The sequence below is a fragment of the Colletotrichum gloeosporioides genome (genome assembly GCF_011800055.1).
Source record: "Colletotrichum gloeosporioides strain Lc1 chromosome Unknown consensus_27, whole genome shotgun sequence".
In the NCBI taxonomy this organism is placed as follows: Eukaryota; Fungi; Ascomycota; class Sordariomycetes; order Glomerellales; family Glomerellaceae; genus Colletotrichum; species Colletotrichum gloeosporioides.
In genome coordinates, this window is record NW_025544672.1 from 77,088 (window position 1) to 98,781 (window position 21,694).

Sequence of the window (21,694 nt, forward strand, 5' to 3'; positions counted from 1 at the left end):
AGGGATTGAAGCTGAGCTGGGGCAAGGGGGGTGGTAAAAATACCTGAATCGCCTTCATCTGAGTTGAGTGGAAATCTGAGCACAGCACCTCAGCGAGTGTGGAGGGAGGGAAGAAAAGCACGCGTGCCTGCCCAAACCCTCGGAAGCCAAGGGTCCAAGGACCGGGACTCGCGACGACTAACACCCAATCGAAGACGAGCAGTTTGCCTGACTCTTGGTGTCGCAAGCCTTGTCCGCCGGTCGCCGGTCACCGGTGTAAGTGGCCATCGTCCATCTTTTCCTCTGAAGAAGAAAGAGATTGAGATTAGAGCCTCACCCGAAGAATGCGTGCTATTGGCGCCGTGCTCCCATTGTAATAACTGCGGTGTCATGCTGTACTTGTGCAACTCATCACGTTATGAAGGCGCGGTGCGACATTACTTACCTGAGCTGGCTGGCCTCGCTGATGGTCGGTCTCTCTGGCGAACAAGGTAAGGCCCAGGTGAGTCCAAGGTGAGTGAGAGGGCAGCGGGCAATCTGGACCTAGGTATGCGTAGGCTGGCACCAAGTTCCTGGCACCAGAGCTGCCTCCCCTGCAGCTCACAGAAACATGCCGACCGGAGCGCTGCACTAGGCTGGGGCACTTGGGAAACTCTGATGGCCATGTACCGCCCTGCGGTGGTTGTATGTGACGATACATGTGCCCAGGTCCCCTCCCCGTCACCTCAAGCTCCGCCGTGGTTTCTTCTGCTTAGCTCTGGTTCCATTCTCTTTCCTCATCTGGGTTAATTAGCAGGCGATGCCATGGCAGGAACCACCACCATGCCATTTCGAACTGCTTCTCATCTGCCCATAGCCCATCCGTCATGCCCATCGTCGCCAACATCCCTCAACCCAGCCAGCACCCATACCAGAGCCCAGCAACACCGAATTTCCTTTGCCTTCTCTGCTTCTACCGAAAGCAGCTTTGTCTCCATACACTCTGTCCAGGCCTAGGGACCGCATCACGCATGTTGCGCATAGCCACCCGGGGACCCTCGGCCATCACGTCGCCAACAATCTCGCCATGCTTCAAGCTACTTGACCGATTACCAAGTTCCTCCCGTCCGCCTGGCTGTTGGACTTGGGGCTGGTGCAGAAAACAGTGAACAACAACCCCTGCTCTCCATGTCCGCCGCCTCATCAAACGGACCTGGCGATGATGCAATGAGCGCCCGTTGGCGTCCGGTCAGGTCAGGCCCAGCGTACCGTATCCAACAACTACATACAAGTACCAGCTACGACGTGCGAGCTCGTTGCCCAGATCACGTATCCAAGATTCCAGATGCCAGAGTTTCCGCCTCTTCCTCTACAGGCCGGCCATGCGAACCAGGGCAGAAATCTTCCGCCCCCAGACTCCGTGGACGGGCTTCCCAAACGTCACCGTTATTCAGATGGAACCGACGTGGCTGCCGCCCGCTGCACATCACATAATGAATTATGTATGGCTCCTCTCTGCTAGCCTCCGGCTTTCCGATTCGACGTCCGCCCGACAAACTGCCAAATCGACATGGCAAAGGCTAAAGTACCCTCCTTGCAGGCTGCCTGACTGTGGGATTCCCACCCGGGCATCTGCCCCAGTGCCTGCCTCGCCTCAGAGCTGACGAACCGGCTGGACCCCTGGGAACAATGGATGTGACTGGGTGCCACACACTGGCGGGCGGCCTGCCGCCGAGACACTGGTCCTGGTTCTGCTGCTTGCGCGCGAGGAGCAACGGCGATCTGCTCACTCCAATCACTCTCAGCAACACGGCTTTGGATCCTAACCCGCCCCAGACAGGCGGGCTTCTTGGGACGAAAAGTCTTTTGCTGGGATCCGTCGACCTGGACTACCTACCTCACCACCACCGCATTACAATGTACTTCCCAGCAAGCCAGCAGCAGCGTGTGTACATAGATGCCGCTGTACCTGACCCGTCGACCTCACTTTTGCTCTACGAACCACGCTAGGCGATAAGCCGGCTAGCGTCCAGGTAGCTTCCATGAGCCTGGCCCAAGGACATCGTCTTCAAGTCTCTCTCTTGCTTCTTCCCCGGGGACCAGCGCAGGGACCTCCGAATCCCGGCCGATTTTGTTTTTTTCCCTCTCTTCCCTGGTCTCTACCATTCTCTCCGCGCTCCACCGGTCGATATGAGGGAGAGATTGTCCTACATACCGCGTTTCTTCCTCCTCTCAAAGTCGGTCAGAAGAGCGGTGTTGGACCAGCCTCCCCGAGCCTTGCATCATGCAGAGGGATACATGTTTGTGCAGAAAGAGGGATATCGCAGTACCCCTTCTCCATTCAGGCATATCTGACTGCCTGCTGCTGACCGTCGCCCAAAGTCGATGCACACCAATACACAGGAGCCCATCTGTGCGAAATAAGGCACGGGATGGATATCGTGGAGCGCCAGATGTGCTCCCATCCTTGCCGTCGACGAAGCTGCCCTAGCGCAATAACGGTTGCGGAGCGCATCGTCATCTCGCTATGCCTTCTGGTAATGACAAGCTGCCGGTAGAGTCTCGGCCGAGCAGCACTTGCTACAGACCTTCAGGCGTTCGGGCTGCGCCATTCTGGACGGACGGTAGCTGCGAAGCATCCGTCGCTTCTGTCCGTCATTGCTGGGTTGGTCCGAGGAGAAAATGTACAGGCATATCCCAGTCTTCTTCCTGGCGTTCCGGACTGGCTCAGCAGTCAGAACCTTTTTATCCTCTGTGCGGCAAGCATGGCTAGCCTTCCTGGAATACAAGCGTTTTCTCGCGTGACATGTCATGGAGAGAGACTCATAAGACAAAACAGCAGAGGAAGTGATGAGGAAGCGAGGGGAGAAGAAAAAAAGACAAACTTGACATGATCAAGGTCCCAGTCAAAGCCAAGCAAGGCACGCAGATGCAGACTGCAGACGACGGGGACGCAGAAGCAGACAGTCTGCAGGCAGACAGACAGCAGACAGACACACAGCCAGCAAGACACCTGTACAGAGGTACGGTCGCGTCAGAAGGGGACTTGTACCGCTACTTGTCTCTGGTCCCGAACGAAGAGCCACCGGTCGACTAAGCCCTGTCAATGTCTGAGCACCCTATGGCGCCGAGAATGGGGCGACCCCCCGGTGTTTTCCTGGGAACATGCACCCCGGCCAGCACACGTCCACCGCAACCCAACAAGCTGCTGCAGCTTCACCAGGTATCCGTATCCATGTCGCCGTTCATCCTCCTCCACCACCACACCCCCATGCACCTTAAGCTCCCCGGCAAGTTGCCAGGGCTCGATAAGAACGCTATGCCGCCATGGGAGAACTACGCTAGGGCTGGACAGAAAAAAATCAAATAGACCTGGCTCCTCCCGACCTTGTCTAGTCGTCGCCTGTGTCGTGTAATGAACTACGGTTACATTGGAGCAATAGACCTGCGAACTTCCTGACGATTCCCTTCGATCTTACTTTCTTATTCCTACCGATACCGCCGCCGGCCAACCCGTCGTGTCAAGGTTTCGAGTCAACTGTCTCTGGGAAACACAATCCAAGCTTTGCTACTTTAAACACGCAACCCCAACAACCCGACATCATCACCGCCTCTCTCTCTCTTCGAAAGAACGGAGCTTGGGGGCCAGTTCCTCGACGCAGCAACATCCACCAGCTTCGCTTACAAGACGCCATCACCTCGCCCGGCTGTCCACGCTGGTAGGTAGATCCGGCCATAAACAGTGCGTAAGATCCCCTTGGCCATTCATAGTCTGGGATTCGTTCCCAGAGTCATGAGTGGTCCGCTCAGCTGCATCCCACCTTTCACCGCATCTAATCCTGACCCGTCAGTACCGCCAGCCCCCGACATACATCTTGGTGGCCACCTCGGGCATCCTTAACTACCCTCCATCAACCTCTTCCGCAGGAGGACTTTCATCAACTCGTCAACGTTCCCTCCATCATCCCCAAGGGACTATCACGACATCTTGATAGCACACGGCTTAGACGCTAGCTACGCTAATCAACCAATCACCCTTCGACAACTCTTGCAGCCACCCATTGTTACTGTCCAAGGTCAGGGGTCAAACATCATCGACGGCCCTCCCAGCCGTTGCCGGAGCCTCCTCATCTTTTCTGCTTCTACGACCGACTTCTAGCAAATTGGGACTGTTGGCTTCGACCCAGTTAGTCCCACCCCCAGTCGACAAACTGGCGGTCTCAGCAGTTGCCCGGCCTTTTGTACAACATCCTCAACGAAGCCGAGAGGCTAAGGAGAGCGATTACGCACACTCAGATCCGTCAACTGCGTCTCGACAGACTGGTTTCGACAACGGGCACACATCCGAACACCCAGCCTCCCACCCGAATCAGGATCACTCCTCCGCTTCAAGCACTGGTCAGGGCGGTCAATGTTCGGGCCCTCAAGGCCAGGAGTGCGAAGGGGACCAGGTCTCGATGTCACAGAGGGGACCTGCACCTACATCTCGGCCTCCATCGCAGTCACCCCCTCGCCCTTTCCAACAAAGCTCTCTTCCAGGACAACAAGATGTTGCTAGGGATCCGTACGCTCCACGGTCGTCGTTGGGCATCAGAGGCTTGATCAACCCCTCCGAGGCACACGCAGAAGGGTACCAGGGGGAGACGTCGCAACCTCGGAGTGCCGAGCCCCAGGGCTCGCCCTACGGCATGCCCCCGAGACACTACAGCACTTCGGATCGACCATACTCGTTTCCTGGTCCCCCGGGATCACAACCAGTAACCCCAGCTGGGCACCCAGCCACGACACCTCTTGGGTACACTCCCTCGGAGAGCTCGCCAAAGGGCGGCTTCCCCTTTCCGACGATGGGCAGGCAAGTTCTCAGCCCCAGGGAAACACGAGCAGCCAGCGTCGGTCAGGGAAGCATCAAGGGTCACGAGGGCCAGCAAACCCCCTTCCTACCTCCTTCGGCGCCGCGAGCGAAACGTCCTTACGAGGAGGAGCCAAGTCGTCCGCCGCCCGGTCTCCCGTTCTCCGGCCCGCCATCCCTCGGTCCTCCACCTTCGACCATGGGACCGTTGACGACGCCCCCCCGATCCATGTCCCAGCCAATGGTTGGACAGCTACCGCATGCTGATAGGCCTCAGCTGCCTCCGATGGCACGAGATCCCAGAGGACCGGAATACCAGGGCCAGCAAGGCATGATGCCTTCCGGGCCCAACTACCCGCCACAAGTCTCTCCCCCCGGCCCCGTGTGGTCGGCCCCTGGGAGCGGAACGGCCTTGTACCAGAGCCTGCGGTCCGAATCTGCAAAGGCGGTGATGGAGGGCGGGATAATGTTCAGGATTGGAGGGGACAGCGGGATGGTGGTGCCCGTCGACGTTCACCAAGCATCGAAGCAGGCGGACGAGAAGCGGCAACGCAACGCCGGCGCGTCCGCGCGGTTTAGGCAACGGAAGAAGGAAAGAGACGCAGAGCAGATCGCCACCATGAACAAGCTGGAGCAGAGGAACCGGGAGTTGGAGTCTCGCCTGCGGGACTTGACTCAGGAGAGAGACTTTTACAGGGATGAGCGGAACCGGTTGCGTGAGGTGGTCCTGCGCACACCACTCAGTGACATGGCGAACGGGCCACCCAGCCCGACGTCTTCACGGAGTGGTGGTTCGATGGCAGAGACCAGCCCAATGGCGCAGGCACCCATCCTCTCTCACCCCCAGCAGGGCTACGCGTCAAGCGAGTCGTCTGTGGAGAGACCGGCACGACGACGGAGGACCGACTCTGCGCCGACGCCCGAGTTCTCGGTCCCGTCGTACGGCACGCCGGTTCCCCAACCGGGCAACCTGCCTCCGATGCAGGCTGGAGCGTACGGCATGATGCAGCGCCCACCTTCGACGGCCCCCGGTGGCGAGAGACTGCCTCCTCTCCGAGCTATGGAAGGGCCCTTCGGAGCTCCCGGGTCAGAGCCGGGAATGGTTCAAACCCCCGGCGGTCCGATGTACCCCAGCTACACCCGCGTCCCCCACGAGACGGGGTTCGCCAGCAGACCCCCTGGCCCTCCGCCTCACCACGGACACCATCCGCATGACCAGGGCCAGCGGTGAGAACCAATACGACAGAATACGGCCTTCAATGAGCCAGAGGTTATTTGACATTTTCGACACTCGTTTACTTTATACCCACTTCGTTTCGCTGCTTCCCCGTTCGAATCGTATGGCTACAGATTTATAATAGGAGAGGCGGCTTCAAAATGGAACACTTGTTTTGGGGTTCAGGGACTTTTTCACACAAAGACTCGCATAGTTGGGCGACCGACGCGGACGTTTTGTTGGTTGTTACCGGAGTTGGCCATTTTTGGGAGGAAAGAGAAGGGATATCTCCACCATCAGGATCAGGACAGAAAAAGAAAAACAGAGCAGGACTTGGTCCAGAAGATTATTCATGTGTTCCCGGCATTATGTGTAAAAAAAAAGGACAAAGCCTTCAAGGGCGGTCCAAGTTGGTGTTTTCAGAATTGTCTTTCAGGGCGCCCGAGACGAAGCATTGGCTAACTGTTTCTCTTGTATTGCCCTACGCCGTTGCTGGCGGATACCTATTTGATTGTGGTGGAATCTGTATACTATGTGTTTATCACATCTGTTTGAGCAAAGGGTCTTGGCGAGCGAGGACAGAGACCGGCGGGTGGATGGATGCCCTCGGGCGTGGGCTGGCATTACCTGTGCTAGGTTCAAACAGTACTAGACAGCCGCGTGTTAGAAAAAAGCAACAACAGCTTCATGTTCAACTTGACAAAGTCCCTCAATCCCGGCTTTTGCCTTGCTGGAAACCGATGACGAGGAAGACGATGGCGCAGCCCTCCTTCTGCTGGGCCCAATGGCGTGGGGGGATCGTGACTTGGCAGTTTGGTTTGGAAAAGGCAACAGTGAGGCGAGAGAGGGGTGTTGTTAGTCCAGCTCGATCAGGGACCGCAAAGAGAGGGATAGACTGGGAAGATGCCCGTGTCGGGGGTTGGTTGTGGTGAAGGCACAGCGCAGCCCGGTGTGTGGGCAAGTCAGCTTATGCCACAATGCAAGTCATCCATCCATCATCGGAGGCGCTGGGCTGGCTGATCGACCGGTCTGTCGGTCGCCCCCCCTTCTGAGGTGAGGTACTCTACCGTGCACACCCCCTTCCCTTCAGCCAGATAAGGCAAACCCCAAGCATCCGAATGTGTTCCTAGCGTTTACCCTAGGCCAGCTGACAGGGCGGAATTGGTGGGATCGCAACTGCCTTTTGCATGTTTCCTTGAGGTTTCTGACAGAGTTGCGAGGAGTTGTTGTTGTCGTAATGTAATGAGGGGGGGGCCAACCAGCCAGCCACGTCACGCACCACTTCTAGGATTGAGGAGGGGAGTCCACCCCTTGCCGGCAGCTAAACGTGAACTAAACTAACTAACTGACTCTTTGGGGGAGAGTAAGAGAGGCACATATCGCGTGCCAACGCATCTTTGACGTCTGCTTATCGCGCCAGGCGAGGGATATTCTTACTCTGCCATTTTTGATGGGATTTCTTTTTACGCGGGATGTCGACTGTGCCCTCTCTAGTGTGACTTTTCTGCGTGGGATGTTGACTGTGTTCTTCCGGGTTCCTTGCTACTTCCGTGGGATGTTCGATTGTCGTTCCCAAGATGGCCTGGCCTAAAGCAGAAGGAGGGTAAGAATCGGGAGTGGGCAGGGGGTGGGGGTAGACATCCAAGAGAAGCCGAAAGGTGAGTGAGTGAGTGGCATGGACAACGTTCGTGATTCTGATCTTCCAAAGGGGTGTGTGTGTGGTGCGGGATATAATAGAGCCAAACGACGCCAAGCCGAACGGGTCAGTCAGTTCACCCTTTTTTTTCTGTAATTATTCTTTCTTATTCTGCAATGCGTCTGTAATTGGGGCTTGCGGATGGATACATTGCTCGTCCAGCGGCCTGAGCGGCTTGACTCGGCTCGTTGCAGTTGGATGTTCCTTTCTGCTTCGATTCTTTTTTGCTGAAATGCGCGGCGCAGCGGGCAGATGATGGCTTGGGTCGTCGGATGCCCAATCAGGAAATGACCTCACCGAGCCAAAGATACGTACCGATTTGCCGGTGTGTTGGTGGTGGTGGTAAGAGGCACAGGTCGTTTACCCGTGTCACTCTTTTTTTTGATTTGGGTTATTTGCTCCACCGGATTCAGGGTCTCTCGGATGCATCGAGGCATGTAAGTGCATGTCAGTAGTGTGCTAGGTTGGTGTGTTGACAGATATCGTCAATGTCAGAAGGGAGTGTCCCTGTGGAGAGAAGCGGCAAAGATTGGGGAACATGAACAGGAACAGGCACAGGAACAGGAACGGGGGCCATGGGAGGAGACGAGAGACGGGAAACGGGGACGCGGGAAACGGCAAACGGGGGGGGACGGCGGGGCCACACAGCGCGGCACTCGGGCGGCCCCCACATTCGAGATGGCTCACTGCGGTAGGTATCCGTCGACTGGCGGTAGCGTTGGCGGTTGACTTTCAACCTCCAAGTCCGTCCGAGCCAACCATCGCTGCTGTCCAGCGTCAACGGTATGTGTGTGTGTGCCATCATCCACCGGGAGACATCCACATGTGCCGCCGTTGGCTTTCATGTGTGTGAGAGTGTGATGTCCGCCGAGGCGCGGGGCCGCGGAGGCATCCAGAGGAGAGAGAGACAGAGGGGTGCGTGGCATTAGACCGAGCAATTAAGCAGCTATGGTGCAGTTCTGATATGCATACGCACAACATTGGGCTCCGTATCGAGAACAACAGGGGATCAGTGTGTCTGGCTAAATCGGGAGGCAGCCCTCGAGATCTTGGTCAAGTGTGTGGGTTAGTTTCTGCTTCTTCCTGCCTCTCGTTGTCGAAATCGGGAGGCAAGTCAACTCCCGAGCGACACAACCTAAAACGGTGCGGCTGTACGCTGTACGGCACCGCATTACATGCTGCACCTCATACCTTGACGCACGCATCCTCGTTGGACTAGCGGGTGAACAGACAGAAAGGCAGCGCGGGAGAGCTTCCCGACAGGGGGCGCGGGCGGTCCGCCTCCGAGCCCCAACGACTCCCCTTGCGTCCCCGGCGACGTTGACATTTTCATCTTGTCTGTATGGGAACTTGTCCGTGTTTTTCGTCGTTTTTATGCCCGGGCCCCGCCTCTAGTCTGATTTGAGTAGCTCCAAGTGTCTCCCAGACTTCCTTCTTCCTCGAACGCCATTCGCGCGCAAGAACGCACGCTTCTGGAAGCTTTTTCTGCCCATTGTCTTGTCAGTGTCCACGGACTAACTGGTGTTGCACCATCTTTGGTTCGCGCTTCGACGGGGAGAAGACGAGCAGAGTCCGGTCAGGGGGGAGGGGAGGCAGAGGGAGGGGGGTGTTCAGCGAAAGGAAAAGAGGTTCGAGGTTCGACGAACCAGGCGCCTCGTTTGACATAAAGGAGGCTTGCTTGCACTTGGGTGCTGATTTGCAATTAATTGAGTTTTCAGAGTCGGATGTTATATGCTATTGTTAGCGCGCGTGCCTGTCGGTTGACTTTCTTGGCCCTTGTCAATGAGAGAAGGAGAGAAAAGACCAGGACGGCATTGCGAAAAAGATTTGATATGATAGTCGGCTGCTGGCGCCGAGCAAGTAGTCATTTTTGGTTGAATGCGATTGGAAAACGTTGATTTGGGGGAGTGTAGAAGATTAGACAAGGCTGAAATGAGCGAAACCGACGGACGAGTGACGAGACGGTGCACGCGAAAAGCCGAGGCAGACTCGGTTTCTTTTCTGGCGGGGGTGTTGGTGGTTGTGTTTGTGTGTGTTTGGAGGTTTGACAGCTTTGGAGAAGAAGGTAGAAAAAAGGTAAAGAGAATTGAAAAACACCAGGTCCACTGACGACAAGACATTTCAAGCCTCAGGGCTTGGCGTTCCGGCACTTGACGACAGCGAAATGTTGCAGTGGAATCCTGTCTTCGGGTGGCAGATGATTTGCGCGCCAAATGATTAAGCATGGTCGTCGGTCCATCGGCTCGGGGAGCTAAAGCGACGGTGGGGAGAGGGAGAATCTTCATGTTTAGACATTATCCATCTGCCTTGGCCTCGGCTTGGCTTGGCTTACATGACCTGCCTACCTTGCCTTACCTTGGCCACCTTGCGTGCTTGCTTTGCTGTGTTGCATGCCTCGTTGTCGTTGTTTGCCCTTTCTGCAGCTGCGGCTCGGACGAGAAGGAGGGAGAACAAGATCACGGGCCCGGTCGCGTTCGCTATTCCTCGTCGAGGGCGGGAGGTAGAGGTACATCGTCCAGAGTGAAGCACGTCCCTCTGCTTGTACCTGTTCCGAAGTGTCCTGTTCGGGGGGTCGCCTGCCTGTCTCTCCTGTCTGTTTCTTGCTTTTTTGGGCAGCCTGGACAACGGAAAACACACGCCCTCCTTGCTTCTCCGACGCCCCCTTCGATAAGCCTTGCGTTTTCCATCTTTTTTTTTGTCGTTTCTGTGACCCGCCGGGAGCACACATCGCTGCAGCATCTCGGCACTGCACATTGACAAGCTGTTCACCGAACCGAAACCCGACCAACGAGATTCCCGGAGCCGCGGCGAGTGGAGACCCATCACTTAGAGAAAAAGAGGGGCTGATATCAGGTACGATCGGCCTCGGGAATCTGGGCGGCCCCCTTTTTTTGGGCGAGTGGCCGCACCACCAGATTTCCCCGCATGCAGCCTACCAATCTCGAGTCTCGAGCTGCATGCTGCCACATCATACCTCACAGAGAAGACAATAATTACACAAAATTCGGCAGCCACGGGATGACCTCACCGGCTTGAGTATCTCGCCGCTTCGCTGTGCCTTACCGCCCCCCTTGCAAGGCTGCCTCCCCCTCTCGTTCTCGCGACGAAAACCATGTCCGCGATCACGCGCTCCGTGGTTTCCGGCTTGGCCCGTCGTCTGGCCCTGTCCAGGACTGCTAGCTTTTCCGGGGTATCCCACGCACCGTGCCGTCGGCGTCGGCCGCTTGGAGCGGCACCATGGCCGTGTACCCAGCGACCCCTTCCAGCCTCGTTCTCGACGTCGCGGACGAGCACACCGTCGGCGGCGGACATTTCGGCTCCGAACGGGCGGTCCTGGAGTCAGCCTACAGGGCTCTTCATCGGGAATGAGTTCGTCGAGAGTGCCGACGGGAGCCTGCTGAGCACTGTCAATCCTTGGTGAGTCGCAGACTGCCCGCATGTCCGGTTTTCCGTGCTGATCATGTCGGCGCAGCAATGAGGAACAGATCTGCAAGGTGCACGCTGCCTCGGCCGAGGATGTCGACAAGGCTGTCGCAGCGGCGAGGGCTGCTTTTGATCATCCCTCGTGGAAACGCATTTCGGGGACGGAACGCGGCTACATGATGATGAAGCTGGCCGACCTGGTTGATGCGAACCTGGAGACCCTGGCCACCATCGAGACGCTCGACAACGGGAAGCCGTACTCTGTCTGCCGCGACGTCGATGTCCCGCACTTTTCCGAGGTGCTGAGGTACTACGCAGGCTGGGCCGACAAGCTCCACGGCCAGACGATGGACGTCGGCCCGGATAAGCTGGCTTACACCATCAAGGAGCCGTTGGGGGTCTGCGGGCAGATTATCCCCTGGAACTACCCCCTCGACATGGCGGCCTGGAAGCTGGGTCCTGCGCTTGCTTGCGGGAACACGGTCGTGCTGAAGCTGGCGGAGCAGACGCCCTTGTCGATGCTGTATGTCGCGCAGCTGGTCCGAGAGGCGGGGTTCCCGCCAGGAGTGGTCAACATCATCAACGGGTACGGGCGTGACGCCGGAGCCGCCCTGGCCGGCCATCCCGGCGTTGACAAGGTCGCGTTCACAGGAAGTACAGCTACAGGCAGGGAGATTATGAAGCTTGCTGCCGGTGGCTTGAAGAACGTCACCCTCGAGACCGGCGGCAAGTCCCCGTCACTCGTCTTTGACGACGCTGACCTCGACCAAGCCGCCCGGTGGTCTCACGAGGGGATCATGAGCAACCAGGGGCAAGTCTGCACCGCCACATCACGCATTCTCGTGCACGAGGCCATCTACGAGGCGTTCATCGACAAGTTTACGTCAACCGTGCGTGACATATCTGTTGTCGGGGATCCCTTTGATGAAGCTACCTTCCAGGGCCCGCAGATTACGAGGGCGCAGTACGAGAGAATACTGGGATACGTCCAGACGGCCAGAGACGAAGGCGCCACGGTCGCCATGGGAGGAGAGCCAGCGCCGCAGGCATCGGGCAAGGGCTTCTTCGTCCAACCGACGGTCTTCACCGACGTCAAGACCTCGATGACGGTCTATCAGGAGGAGATCTTTGGGCCGTGTGCCGCGGTAGTCAAGTTCGGCAGCGAGGAGGAGGCGTTGAAGATGGCAAACGATACGACATACGGACTTGGCGCGGCGGTCTTCACGAAGGATCTGGCGCGGGCGCACCGCATCGCGCGGGACGTCGAGGCGGGCATGGTGTGGATCAACAGCAGCAACGACTCGGACTTCCGCGTGCCCTTTGGGGGCGTGAAGCAGAGCGGCATCGGGCGCGAGCTTGGGGAGGCCGGGCTGGTGGGGTACTGCAATGTGAAGGCTGTGCATGTAAACCTGACGGGGAGGTGATGTGGGATGCGCCGCCCATCAGAGGAATCGGTAGGTTGGAGTTGTCGGACGATGACGAGAATGTTGCGAGTGTCTGTGCGTTTCCGAGCGCGACAGGTTGATGTGATTGAGAGGACCAGCAATAGGGACGATGGCGTACATGACGGTCATTATGCGTCGAAATTCACGGCGATAGGGAACCTGTGACATGAACGGTGATGGGAAAGACGAGGTCATGAACTTACGATGGGAAATTGACATGAGATTAGGCCCTGCGTCACGGTAGACAACGGAGACGGAAAATGGCAAAGTTACAAGAACGGTGGCTGATTTGGATTTCGCATTCAACATGGGATTTGTTCGTTTCTTTCGCACTTTCGGGCTTTTCTGCTTTGCCGGTTCGGGATCGTCCGATTTGGCTGACAATTTCCCAATCTTCTCTGCTTCTCGTCCGACCTCGAGGCCCCGCCACATTGACAGCATAGCGGGACGTGAGAAAGACAAACGCTTGGGACGATGAACTCAGGACGGGTTGGTGGGGAGGGGGAGATGCGAACCAGACAGTGAGCCAATTATCGTCTTGGTATCCCGAGCGCGGGGGGCAGTGCTATCAAATCACGTATTTCGGAATAAGTGTCTGCTGGCTTTGCTTCTCTCTGTTATTGTGTCGAGTTGTCATCGATTTTCAGAGGGGGAACTGGCAGAATTGTTTTGATTGTGTGAAGCATGGGCAGACACTTGACGACCGGTTCGCTTCGGTTCCTCTTTGCAAACCTACAGACACACAGTCCGGGGATGTGGCCGGGAAAGGGGGTGTGGCTACCTATATGAGGCTGAAGTCGACCGATATCTGGCCGATGGAGCCGGTCAGTCAGATTCACCGGATTTCTGCCACTGTGCTCGTACTGGGGGCTCTGATCGGGTCGTGTCGAGCTTGTTTGGTCGATATCGTGCCATCGTGGCGACAGACCCGTCGGCTCGGGCTACCCCGCCTGCCCTCTTTGCAGCCAGCGTACATGTTTTCCATCCTTCCCGCGTCGGATTCTGCCCAGGGGGGGGGGGGGGGGGGNTTTTGCCCGGGGGGGGGGGGGGGAGGCAGAAATCCGGGGGGAGACCTCACAACTGCCGATGGTGAGACTTTGCGGGGAGAGAAGAATTCGCCGTGACTTTTGTAAGATCAGCCGTAGGCCAGGGAGGGTCAGATGTGTTGTCTGAGAAGAAGAAGGTTGCTTGGTGGGAGGCTGATACGGGGAGGGATCGTGAATCATGAACGGGCTGGGTAAGCTCTACACTACAAGTCGCGCCATTCTGTATAGCCTCTGAGCCCGGACCAGTGGCCTGGCGGCAGTTGAGAGAGAGGTGTAATAGCACCGAGTCTGGCATGTCGGCTCCGATCGCTTTCCGATCAGTTGTTTGGAAGACTGATGTCCAGAGATCACGACTTGTTGGGTTCAACACGGTCTCTTCAGGAGCAGCATTTCTATGACTCGGAAACCTCATTCTCCATGACAGATGAGTTTCGGAGCATCGCTCTGTTTTGTAATGGTCCATCTAGAACTAGTAGATCGAGTATCTGACAGCACGTCCCTTCTCAATCTCGGCTGTAGAGACGTATCCAAGAGCACGGAACCCCTGATTAACTTCACGACCAGGAGCCCCTATTATCTTTGCCTACAGCGGCTGAGTCCTAATTTCCAGTTGCTGACTTTCCAGTGACACAGTGAGTCTGATAATGTATCAATATCTGAGGCTCTTGTTACATGACGATCACACGCGGCCGACGTCGCAAAGCCGTTTGCTGTCGAGATCCAGCCCTGACCCATGTCGCAGGGCCCCGATACTTTGGGCGGCTGCCAGGCCGAGCCGACGCGGCTCCGATGTTCCCAACGTCTGTCACGGTACCGTGAATAACGGCGGTATGTCCGTCTCTTTTACCGGGGAAGGAACGGTCTGTTATATAACAGAATTGTCCTGTCAGAAGACCGGAATGAGAAGAGCTTCCTATTTGTAAGAGTTTTCGATCACCCGGCCAGGGCTAAATAGACATATCAATCTGTAAACCTGCTGCTGTATAGTTTTGTAGTATCACGCAGTACTTGTTGAGTCCTGATGCTGAGGGAGCTCTCCATCGCTCAAATCAGAGGGAATTCAAGTCAACAGCAGCTGGCCTCTTGGCTTTGTCCACACGACTGCCAACACCCCCAGATGGCTGCTAGCTCTCACTGGAAGCTATAAAGGAATGACCATGGCGTTCTTCCCGGATCCACACCCCTGCTTCATGTTGATGCAGCAGGTCATGAAATGGGTGCAAACATAGGTTTCCTGCGTCGTCAAATTGAGCTTTTCCCCTTTCCCTACCATGTGGCGTCATGCTTCATCAGTGATTGCGGATGTCGACACCAATTTAAAAAAAAAAAAAAAAACCTCGGTGCGTCTGCATGCACTCGTAAGGAGGCAGACTGGACTAGCCAAAAAGGCCTCGCTCTGTAGCTGACAGGTAAAGAATTGACTAGGACACGTCTCCCGTCTTCAAAGTGATCCAGGACACAATTGCCGCCCAACATGAGAGAGTAGCTGGGCATTTAGCCGGTTCCATGGCTGAGAGAGATAAGCAATTGTCGAAATGCCCAAGACTGCAACGGCGAGCAGACAATCGCCGCCGAGATCATCAATGAGGACATCAAGATTACCAGGGACGATGCCATCGAGATACTCGAAGCGGTATTGCTAGTGTCAGGGACCTATGGGACCATGAACGGCGAGATCAAAGACTTGAACACTATGGCTAAAGCCATTGAACTAATCACGAAGAAGGTCGACAAAATCGCCGCAGTGCATACCGTGGAGACCGCCTTGGACAACGTAACCCCAACAAAGTCCAACAGCGAGATCGATAAGAAGGTCGACAGACGCACAACTAAGCTCAAACCGTCACGAAGATGAGCGAGGACGTCGGCAATGCCTCATCCGTACTGAGCATTGCAAAGTCGACACATACAGAGGTCCATGTCAACGGGAGAGTTGAAGCCATTGCGAAGGCCAGAGATTTGGAAGAGAGCTCCATAATGGGTTAGTTTAACTCCTTTCAGAGATTTTTTGAGACATTAGCCGAAGGTTTCAGACAATTTCAAAAAAACGTTCCTTGAGTACGCAGAATCAGGGGAAGTCTACTGTTTCAATACAACCCTCAAATGCGAAGCAGGCCAGGAAGCTGGAAGCACCAAAGATAAGGAATGTCAAGTCCATAAAGGCTCGAAAGATCAAAAATGTCTTCCATTACTATTCTGTGTACACAATGGCAAGAAGCTCCTGACCTTTTATCAGTCATAATAGGTAGCTCGATTTGATGGATGCATGGCACGGAGGTGTCAATAGCGGTCAAATAATGCAGATGGAAAGGTGTACAGTCGTAGACCAAATCCGAATAACTCATCTGGTCATTAATGAACTACGCAAGTGAAAATGTACCTGAAATGCGATATGCTGTCGTTTCTTACCCACCATGAACCGTGTCAGAAGCAGGCGGCCAAGTGTGTAATCAAAGTCATGATACTCTCGTACTCAGACCTTGCTAATCAATTTCCACGCCCATTCCTTCTGTCCTCAGAACAAAGTTCTCCCAGTTGGTCATGACTAGGCGCGGAACTTGACAGAGAAATAGATCACCCAGCGCCTGGATATAGAAGCGGCAGTTCGTGGGCCCATTAAATAGCCCGCCTGATTTGTCTATGTCTATCTATTTTGTCTGCTCGATGTTGGATGTTTACCATCCACCGATTGAGGACGACGAGGACAACGAGTACAACGAAGAGTACAACGACGAGGACGAGGACGACGACGAGGACGACGACGAGGACGACGACGAGGACGACGACGACGACGAGGACGACGACGAGGACGACGACGAGGACGACGACGAGGACGAGGACGAGGACGACGATATCGACAAGGTTAAGGACGACGATAGAGAAGATAGAAAACATCCCAATAGTAGCGTAACCTCTAACAAAACAGTCGCTCTCACTAACACAGGAAAGGTAGGCAACCTCCTGGCAAAGTGTGCGAGTGTGGGCCGTGGACTTGAGATTCTAAGGTGAGGCCCCTTTGCCAGGAAGGCACCTCCCACTTCGAGCGGGAGTGCCTTCCCATTCCTGCCTACTACTGCCTCAGAATCTACCATCCCCCCGCGAAAAATACTCGCTTTTTTCGTCTCCCCCTTTGGCCGGCACACCCGCGCAACTTTTCTCACGCACAACCCTCCCACACCCAAACCAACCTAAGATGGATCTAACTTCATCACACCAAAAGCGCCCATCAAGCCACGATGGCGACCCCACAAATGCCAAAAAGTCTCGCAAAGCGAAAGCTAAGGCAGACGAAGAGGACGCAGAACACGTCTGCAAGGGCAAGGACAAGTCCGCTTGGGTAGAGTATGAGTACACCGTATTCCATACCACCGGGACCATCAACGCAAAAGCCGTCGGCAGACTGTCGAAACCAGACCTCGAAGTGCTATTGCCACGAACTTTACCAGAGACGGAGTACGATCAAGACTGGTCGGCAGACGATGAAACTGCGCTCCAAAGCAGCTGGCAAGCAGACCCATATCGGTCAGATCTCATCGGCTACAAGGATGCCGACATTGGCAAGGCATTCCGACAGGCACTCAGATTCTTCGGTATCACGCCGTTTGAGCTCATCTCTGAAAAGTACGACCTCGTATACGGCGAGAACATTAGCAAGATCCGGGACAAATGGGCTCCGAAATTCAGCTTGACCCTGTACCATCTGATCCCGCACCCTCTGTGGGGGAGAGATCCCAGACTCCTCGCCATCGCGCTGCAATACACTTCAATACTGAGGAGCCGCGACCTGCGCTCATGGAAGCTTGTCCGACCAAACGAGGACCCATTCTTCAAGATCTTTGAGGAGGTCATTAAGGAAACCAAGGGCCAGAATCTGCCTATTTACAACCTGCATAAACAGGTGCGAAAGCGTCTCAAGCAGCAGCGCACGCCATCGATCTTTTCGCTCTTCCTGACGGCCCTGGAGGAAATTGTCGAAGTCGAGGCCCGCGTGGACACTACCGATAAGAATGGCCCCGTCAGCGTTTACACCATTTCTCGATATGATCTCGAGTCCGTCCAAAAGGCATTGGATGCAACGGCGTACATGGGGATACCCTCCTTCCTGCCAACAGAGCTCATAAAGGAGCACATGTACAACTCTTCTACAGACAACCCGCCTCTGGGCCCATCAGCGCTCACCATGTACATTGAGCGAGCCCTCATCGCCGTCCGCCGCCACAAGGCAAAGACCAAGAATCGCAACAAGCGTTTGGGCGACCAGCAGCAGACCGACCAAGAGCAGACCGACACGGCAGGGGCCAGCGTCAACTCAGAGGACGCAGAAAACATTCTGCGTCAAAAAGACGAGGCACTTCAACAGCAGCTGAATGAGACGAAGCTTCTCAAACAGCAGTTGAAGGAAAAGGATGAGCTTTTACAACAGCAGCTGAATGAGACAAAGCTTTTACAACAGCAGCTGAATGAGCAGGCCAGCTCGATAACCGAACTCGAAGAGTCACTCCGCCAGAGTAACGAGAAAATTTCTCAGCAAATGCGAAGATCAGAGGAGTTGAGACGATTGCGGGACAATCATTCTCCTGATCGCGAGGCCGATTCCATGATGCTGGTTGACACTTCTATCAACGACCCGAATACGTCAGACCCGGACGATAGCGGCAACGGGGCCTCAGAGCCACTTCCAGCCTCTATTACTGCCGAAGAGTGTGCGGCCCTCGGTATCAACCAGCATTGGCACCTGGCGCCAGGAAGGCTGTCATACTAGAGAGATATCCCCACAACGGGACCGTGAAAGCACGCTTGATATGGCGTACTCAAGGCAGGATGGCACACAATGCTAGTGGCATACTAAGGAGATATCCCCACGACGGGATCGCGAAAGCACGCTTGATGGCGTATTCAATGAAGGACGGCACACAATGCCAGTGGAGGATAGATGGGCAGGTAGCTAATGAAAGTAAAACTTGACTGCCATCCGTGACTTGACTGCCATCCGTGACTTGACTGCCATCCGTGACTTGATTGCCATCTGTGGCCTGTTTACCGACCATAGATACTTGGCGAGCTGCCGCTCTGTCGCACGCTGCCGAACAAAATTACGAAGAGAAGTTCCAGTGTGTAGAGCGTGGGCTCCATCTACTATGAGTAGAAACTTCTAAGTATTGCTGTTATGCTTTAGCTAGGTAGAGAAGATGCAAGATGGGGCGGGCACGACGGGCGGGCACAGTACGGAGGTGTTGGGAAAAAATGGGTGGCAGACGACGAGGAATCAGCCGTGAATCGCGACTCAAGCCACGCTTTACTTACTCTGAGCTGCGTCTTTAAGGACCGTGAACTTCCTGGTGAGTAGCAGATCACACTATAGAGCCCGTCTACTGAGGTGCCTACTCAGAGCTAGAAATTTCATAGTAAGTAGCGACTTAGGAACTTAAGTGGATCTAAACAGTCTACTTAGGTCATCTACTCTCATATGTGAGCCCGCCTTTGCTGCAAAATTCTCTTCATCTGAGCTAGTCTCTTAGATCCACTACTTTATTGTATAACATCGTACGCTCTGCGAAATCTAATAGATCTGATTAAGCTTACAATCACTGAACGACGTTTCCTTTCCGCTCAAGTCACAGTGACACTCTGTATAACAAAGACAGTGCCAGACCTGCAGAGGGTACTCGCGAAGCGTGCTCTAAGGTCCAAAGCCGAGGATCGGATTCTTGAACCTGACCGCCACCACTCCTCAATTACGCTTCAATGCGAGACTGTTGTCCACGCTCAATTGCCGACGGGACGAAGCGCTCTCTGAGTACAAATTGATGCCGCTGGTCTCGCTCTTGAGACGACTGCTCGTACACACCCAGCCCCTCCACGCGCCCACTGACAAAAGACAGGACCAAGACATGCCACCCACGGTCTCTCATCGATCAAGCAGACACTCGCGAGCACGCTAATGGCCAGCAGCGTCAAGACACGATTCTTGATGCAGCTTCATCCAAACCACCACAACTAAGAGCCTCACGCTGTTCCATGTCGTTGACGTCGTCCACGTCCCCAAGGATCCCCAACTCCCACTCCCGCGCCGTGATCCCGGTCCCCGCCCCACCGCCGATCGCCGCGCCGTACCCCATCCCCCACGGCGCCGTGACCGTAACACGCACACGACAACACAAACCAACCCCTCCCTCCATTCCCCGCCCGTTCGGTCTAGACCCGAACCTTCATCTTCTTCCCAATGCCCAACCCGCACCCGCCGTCCCATCCCGTAGCGCAGCGGCCGTCACCCAGCACACCATCTCCAACAAAGCATAGTTCGCCCCTTACATCCAGATCACGAAAAAGCTTAGCCTGGCTTCTCCTCACACCCCGGAGCTGCAATGCAACACCGCAAGAACATCAGACGAGCAAGTTCCTCTTTTGTATGGCCAGAAAGACCAGCGTCAATTACCGCCGTACGCCCGTCCTCTTTTTTCCCTCCGGAGAAAGAATGAGAGGTTACCTAATGCTCCCATGCTCCGTGTAACGCCGGCCCTTCATGCTGTAGCGTGACAAGGGTATTTCTACTCTCCGCACGTCTTTGCCACAAGACGCCGAGACTAATTAATCAGACAAGTGACCTCCACCCCATCCTCCCCGGACATAAGATTCGAGACGAGATCCGACAGCGTGTGTAGATCAGCCACCCCAAAAACGTATCTCGCGACATTGTCCAACTCGTTTGCTGTGACGTGATGCTGGATATCAAACCCCAGTCGTAAATCTCCCAAATGCAACCAAAAAGAAAACCCGTAATAGACACGTCATGACGAGGCAGAGACGGACGACGAGGCCCTCGCCAGACTAAGCAGACTGCTCACAGCCCCTCCGCAGACAGGGCTCGCTGAATCCTCGGCCGTCGACGCCTCCTCGGGCACGGCCGGCAGCGTAGCCTTCTCAGGCTTGGTCACCACGACCTCCTCCTCTTGTGTCTCCTCCTCCCTGCGGTCATCCGCCTCGATGGTGGCCTCGCTCTCAGGGGGTCCGTCACGGCTCGAGGGCGGCTGGACGGTGACCCTCGGCAACGCCCTCTTCTCCTGCCCGGGCAGCGGCTTGACCTGTAGCCTGTCGAGGGGCACGTCTTCCTGCCCCGTCTGGAGCTTGTAGTTGGCGAGGCCGAGCTTCAGCCTCAAGATGCGAGCTTTCTGTAGCAGACGCCAGTCAGCATTTCGTTCCTTGTCCCCCATACAGTCTCGCCGTACCTGTCGCGCCTCCTCGCGCGTCAACAACCTCCTCGGCCTCGGCGGCGGCAGCGTCGTCGTCGTCCTGGCCGCTTGCTCCTGGTCCGGCTCGGTGAGGATGGTGGTGTTCTGGGACGTGTCCATGGCGGAGCTATCGAACACGGACGACGTGGCGGGGGACGCGGACCTGCGAGGCGTCTGCTGTCGTTGCGTCTGCTCGTCGTCCGCGGCGGTGGTGATGGCGTCCTTCTTCTCGGGCTTGAGACGGAGGGGTTCTTCTTGCGTCGTTTGCTGCGGTCCCTCATACGCATTAGCTTCGCTCCCCTCGGGTGATGTATGCAGGTCCCTCACCTCCTTCGCGTCGGGCATGTCCTCCTCGGTCTGTGCGGGTGCAGGAGGCGGCGTGGACGTGGACGTGGGTGCTGCGGGTGCGGGAGAAGCTGCAGCAGCAGACACACGCTCCGCCTTGAGTGACAGTGCGGGTGCGGGTGCGGGCGAGGGTGCGGCGAGCTTTACGGGCTCCTGGCACTGCTTCTTCTTGGGGACGACGCTGTTCTCGTCGAAGATGACGGTGTCGAGGGACCTCTTCAGGCCCAGGGGAGACTTGATTGGGCTCTTGAGAGGCGAGCCGGGCATCGTGGTCTTGTTGTGCAGCTGGCGTTTGGGCGACATCGCGTTGACGTTCGCGTCCAGGGGCGCGAGGGCGCGTCTCTTGGCTGGTGATGAGGGGTTCATGGTGTCTGTGGTTTACGGGAACCGCTGCTGTGGTGGAGGGGACGAGAGGGAAAGAAGCCTCCCGATGGAGATTGAGGTGAGGGAGGGTAAGGGGGGAGGAGGAGGGTTGGTAGAAGTGAGG

The 21,694-nt window shown here is 56.0% G+C and overlaps 6 protein-coding genes across 6 annotated transcripts; 4 read left to right on the plus strand and 2 right to left on the minus strand.

Annotated features, from left to right (window-relative positions):
* Positions 1-4,415: 4,415 nt before the first annotated feature.
* Positions 4,416-6,038, plus strand: GCG54_00007399 (uncharacterized protein; the record flags this gene model as incomplete). The annotated part of the gene is made up of 1 exon (XM_045407380.1): positions 4,416-6,038. The coding sequence occupies one exon, from the start codon at positions 4,416-4,418 to the stop codon at positions 6,036-6,038; it is 1,623 nt and encodes a 540-aa protein (XP_045266825.1).
* A 4,918-nt stretch (positions 6,039-10,956) lies between these two features.
* GCG54_00007400 (Aldehyde dehydrogenase) lies at positions 10,957-12,566 on the plus strand (the record flags this gene model as incomplete). The annotated part of the gene is made up of 2 exons (XM_045407381.1): positions 10,957-11,057; positions 11,192-12,566. 2 exons carry the CDS (start codon positions 10,957-10,959, stop codon positions 12,564-12,566), a joined length of 1,476 nt encoding a protein of 491 aa, XP_045266826.1.
* On the minus strand, positions 11,178-11,876 carry GCG54_00007401 (Aldehyde dehydrogenase; the record flags this gene model as incomplete). Its single annotated transcript, XM_045407382.1, has 1 exon — positions 11,178-11,876. A coding segment is annotated over one exon (699 nt), but the record flags the coding sequence as incomplete, so codon positions are not given.
* Positions 12,567-15,296: 2,730 nt separating the features above from the next.
* Positions 15,297-15,488, plus strand: GCG54_00007402 (uncharacterized protein; the record flags this gene model as incomplete). Its single annotated transcript, XM_045407383.1, has 1 exon — positions 15,297-15,488. The coding sequence occupies one exon, from the start codon at positions 15,297-15,299 to the stop codon at positions 15,486-15,488; it is 192 nt and encodes a 63-aa protein (XP_045266828.1).
* Positions 15,489-16,826: 1,338 nt separating this feature from the next.
* GCG54_00007403 (uncharacterized protein) lies at positions 16,827-18,395 on the plus strand (the record flags this gene model as incomplete). The annotated part of the gene is made up of 1 exon (XM_045407384.1): positions 16,827-18,395. The coding sequence occupies one exon, from the start codon at positions 16,827-16,829 to the stop codon at positions 18,393-18,395; it is 1,569 nt and encodes a 522-aa protein (XP_045266829.1).
* Positions 18,396-20,421: 2,026 nt separating this feature from the next.
* On the minus strand, positions 20,422-21,573 carry GCG54_00007404 (uncharacterized protein; the record flags this gene model as incomplete). Its single annotated transcript, XM_045407385.1, has 1 exon — positions 20,422-21,573. One exon carries the CDS (start codon positions 21,571-21,573, stop codon positions 20,422-20,424), a length of 1,152 nt encoding a protein of 383 aa, XP_045266830.1.
* Between the last annotated feature and the right edge of the window lie 121 nt (positions 21,574-21,694).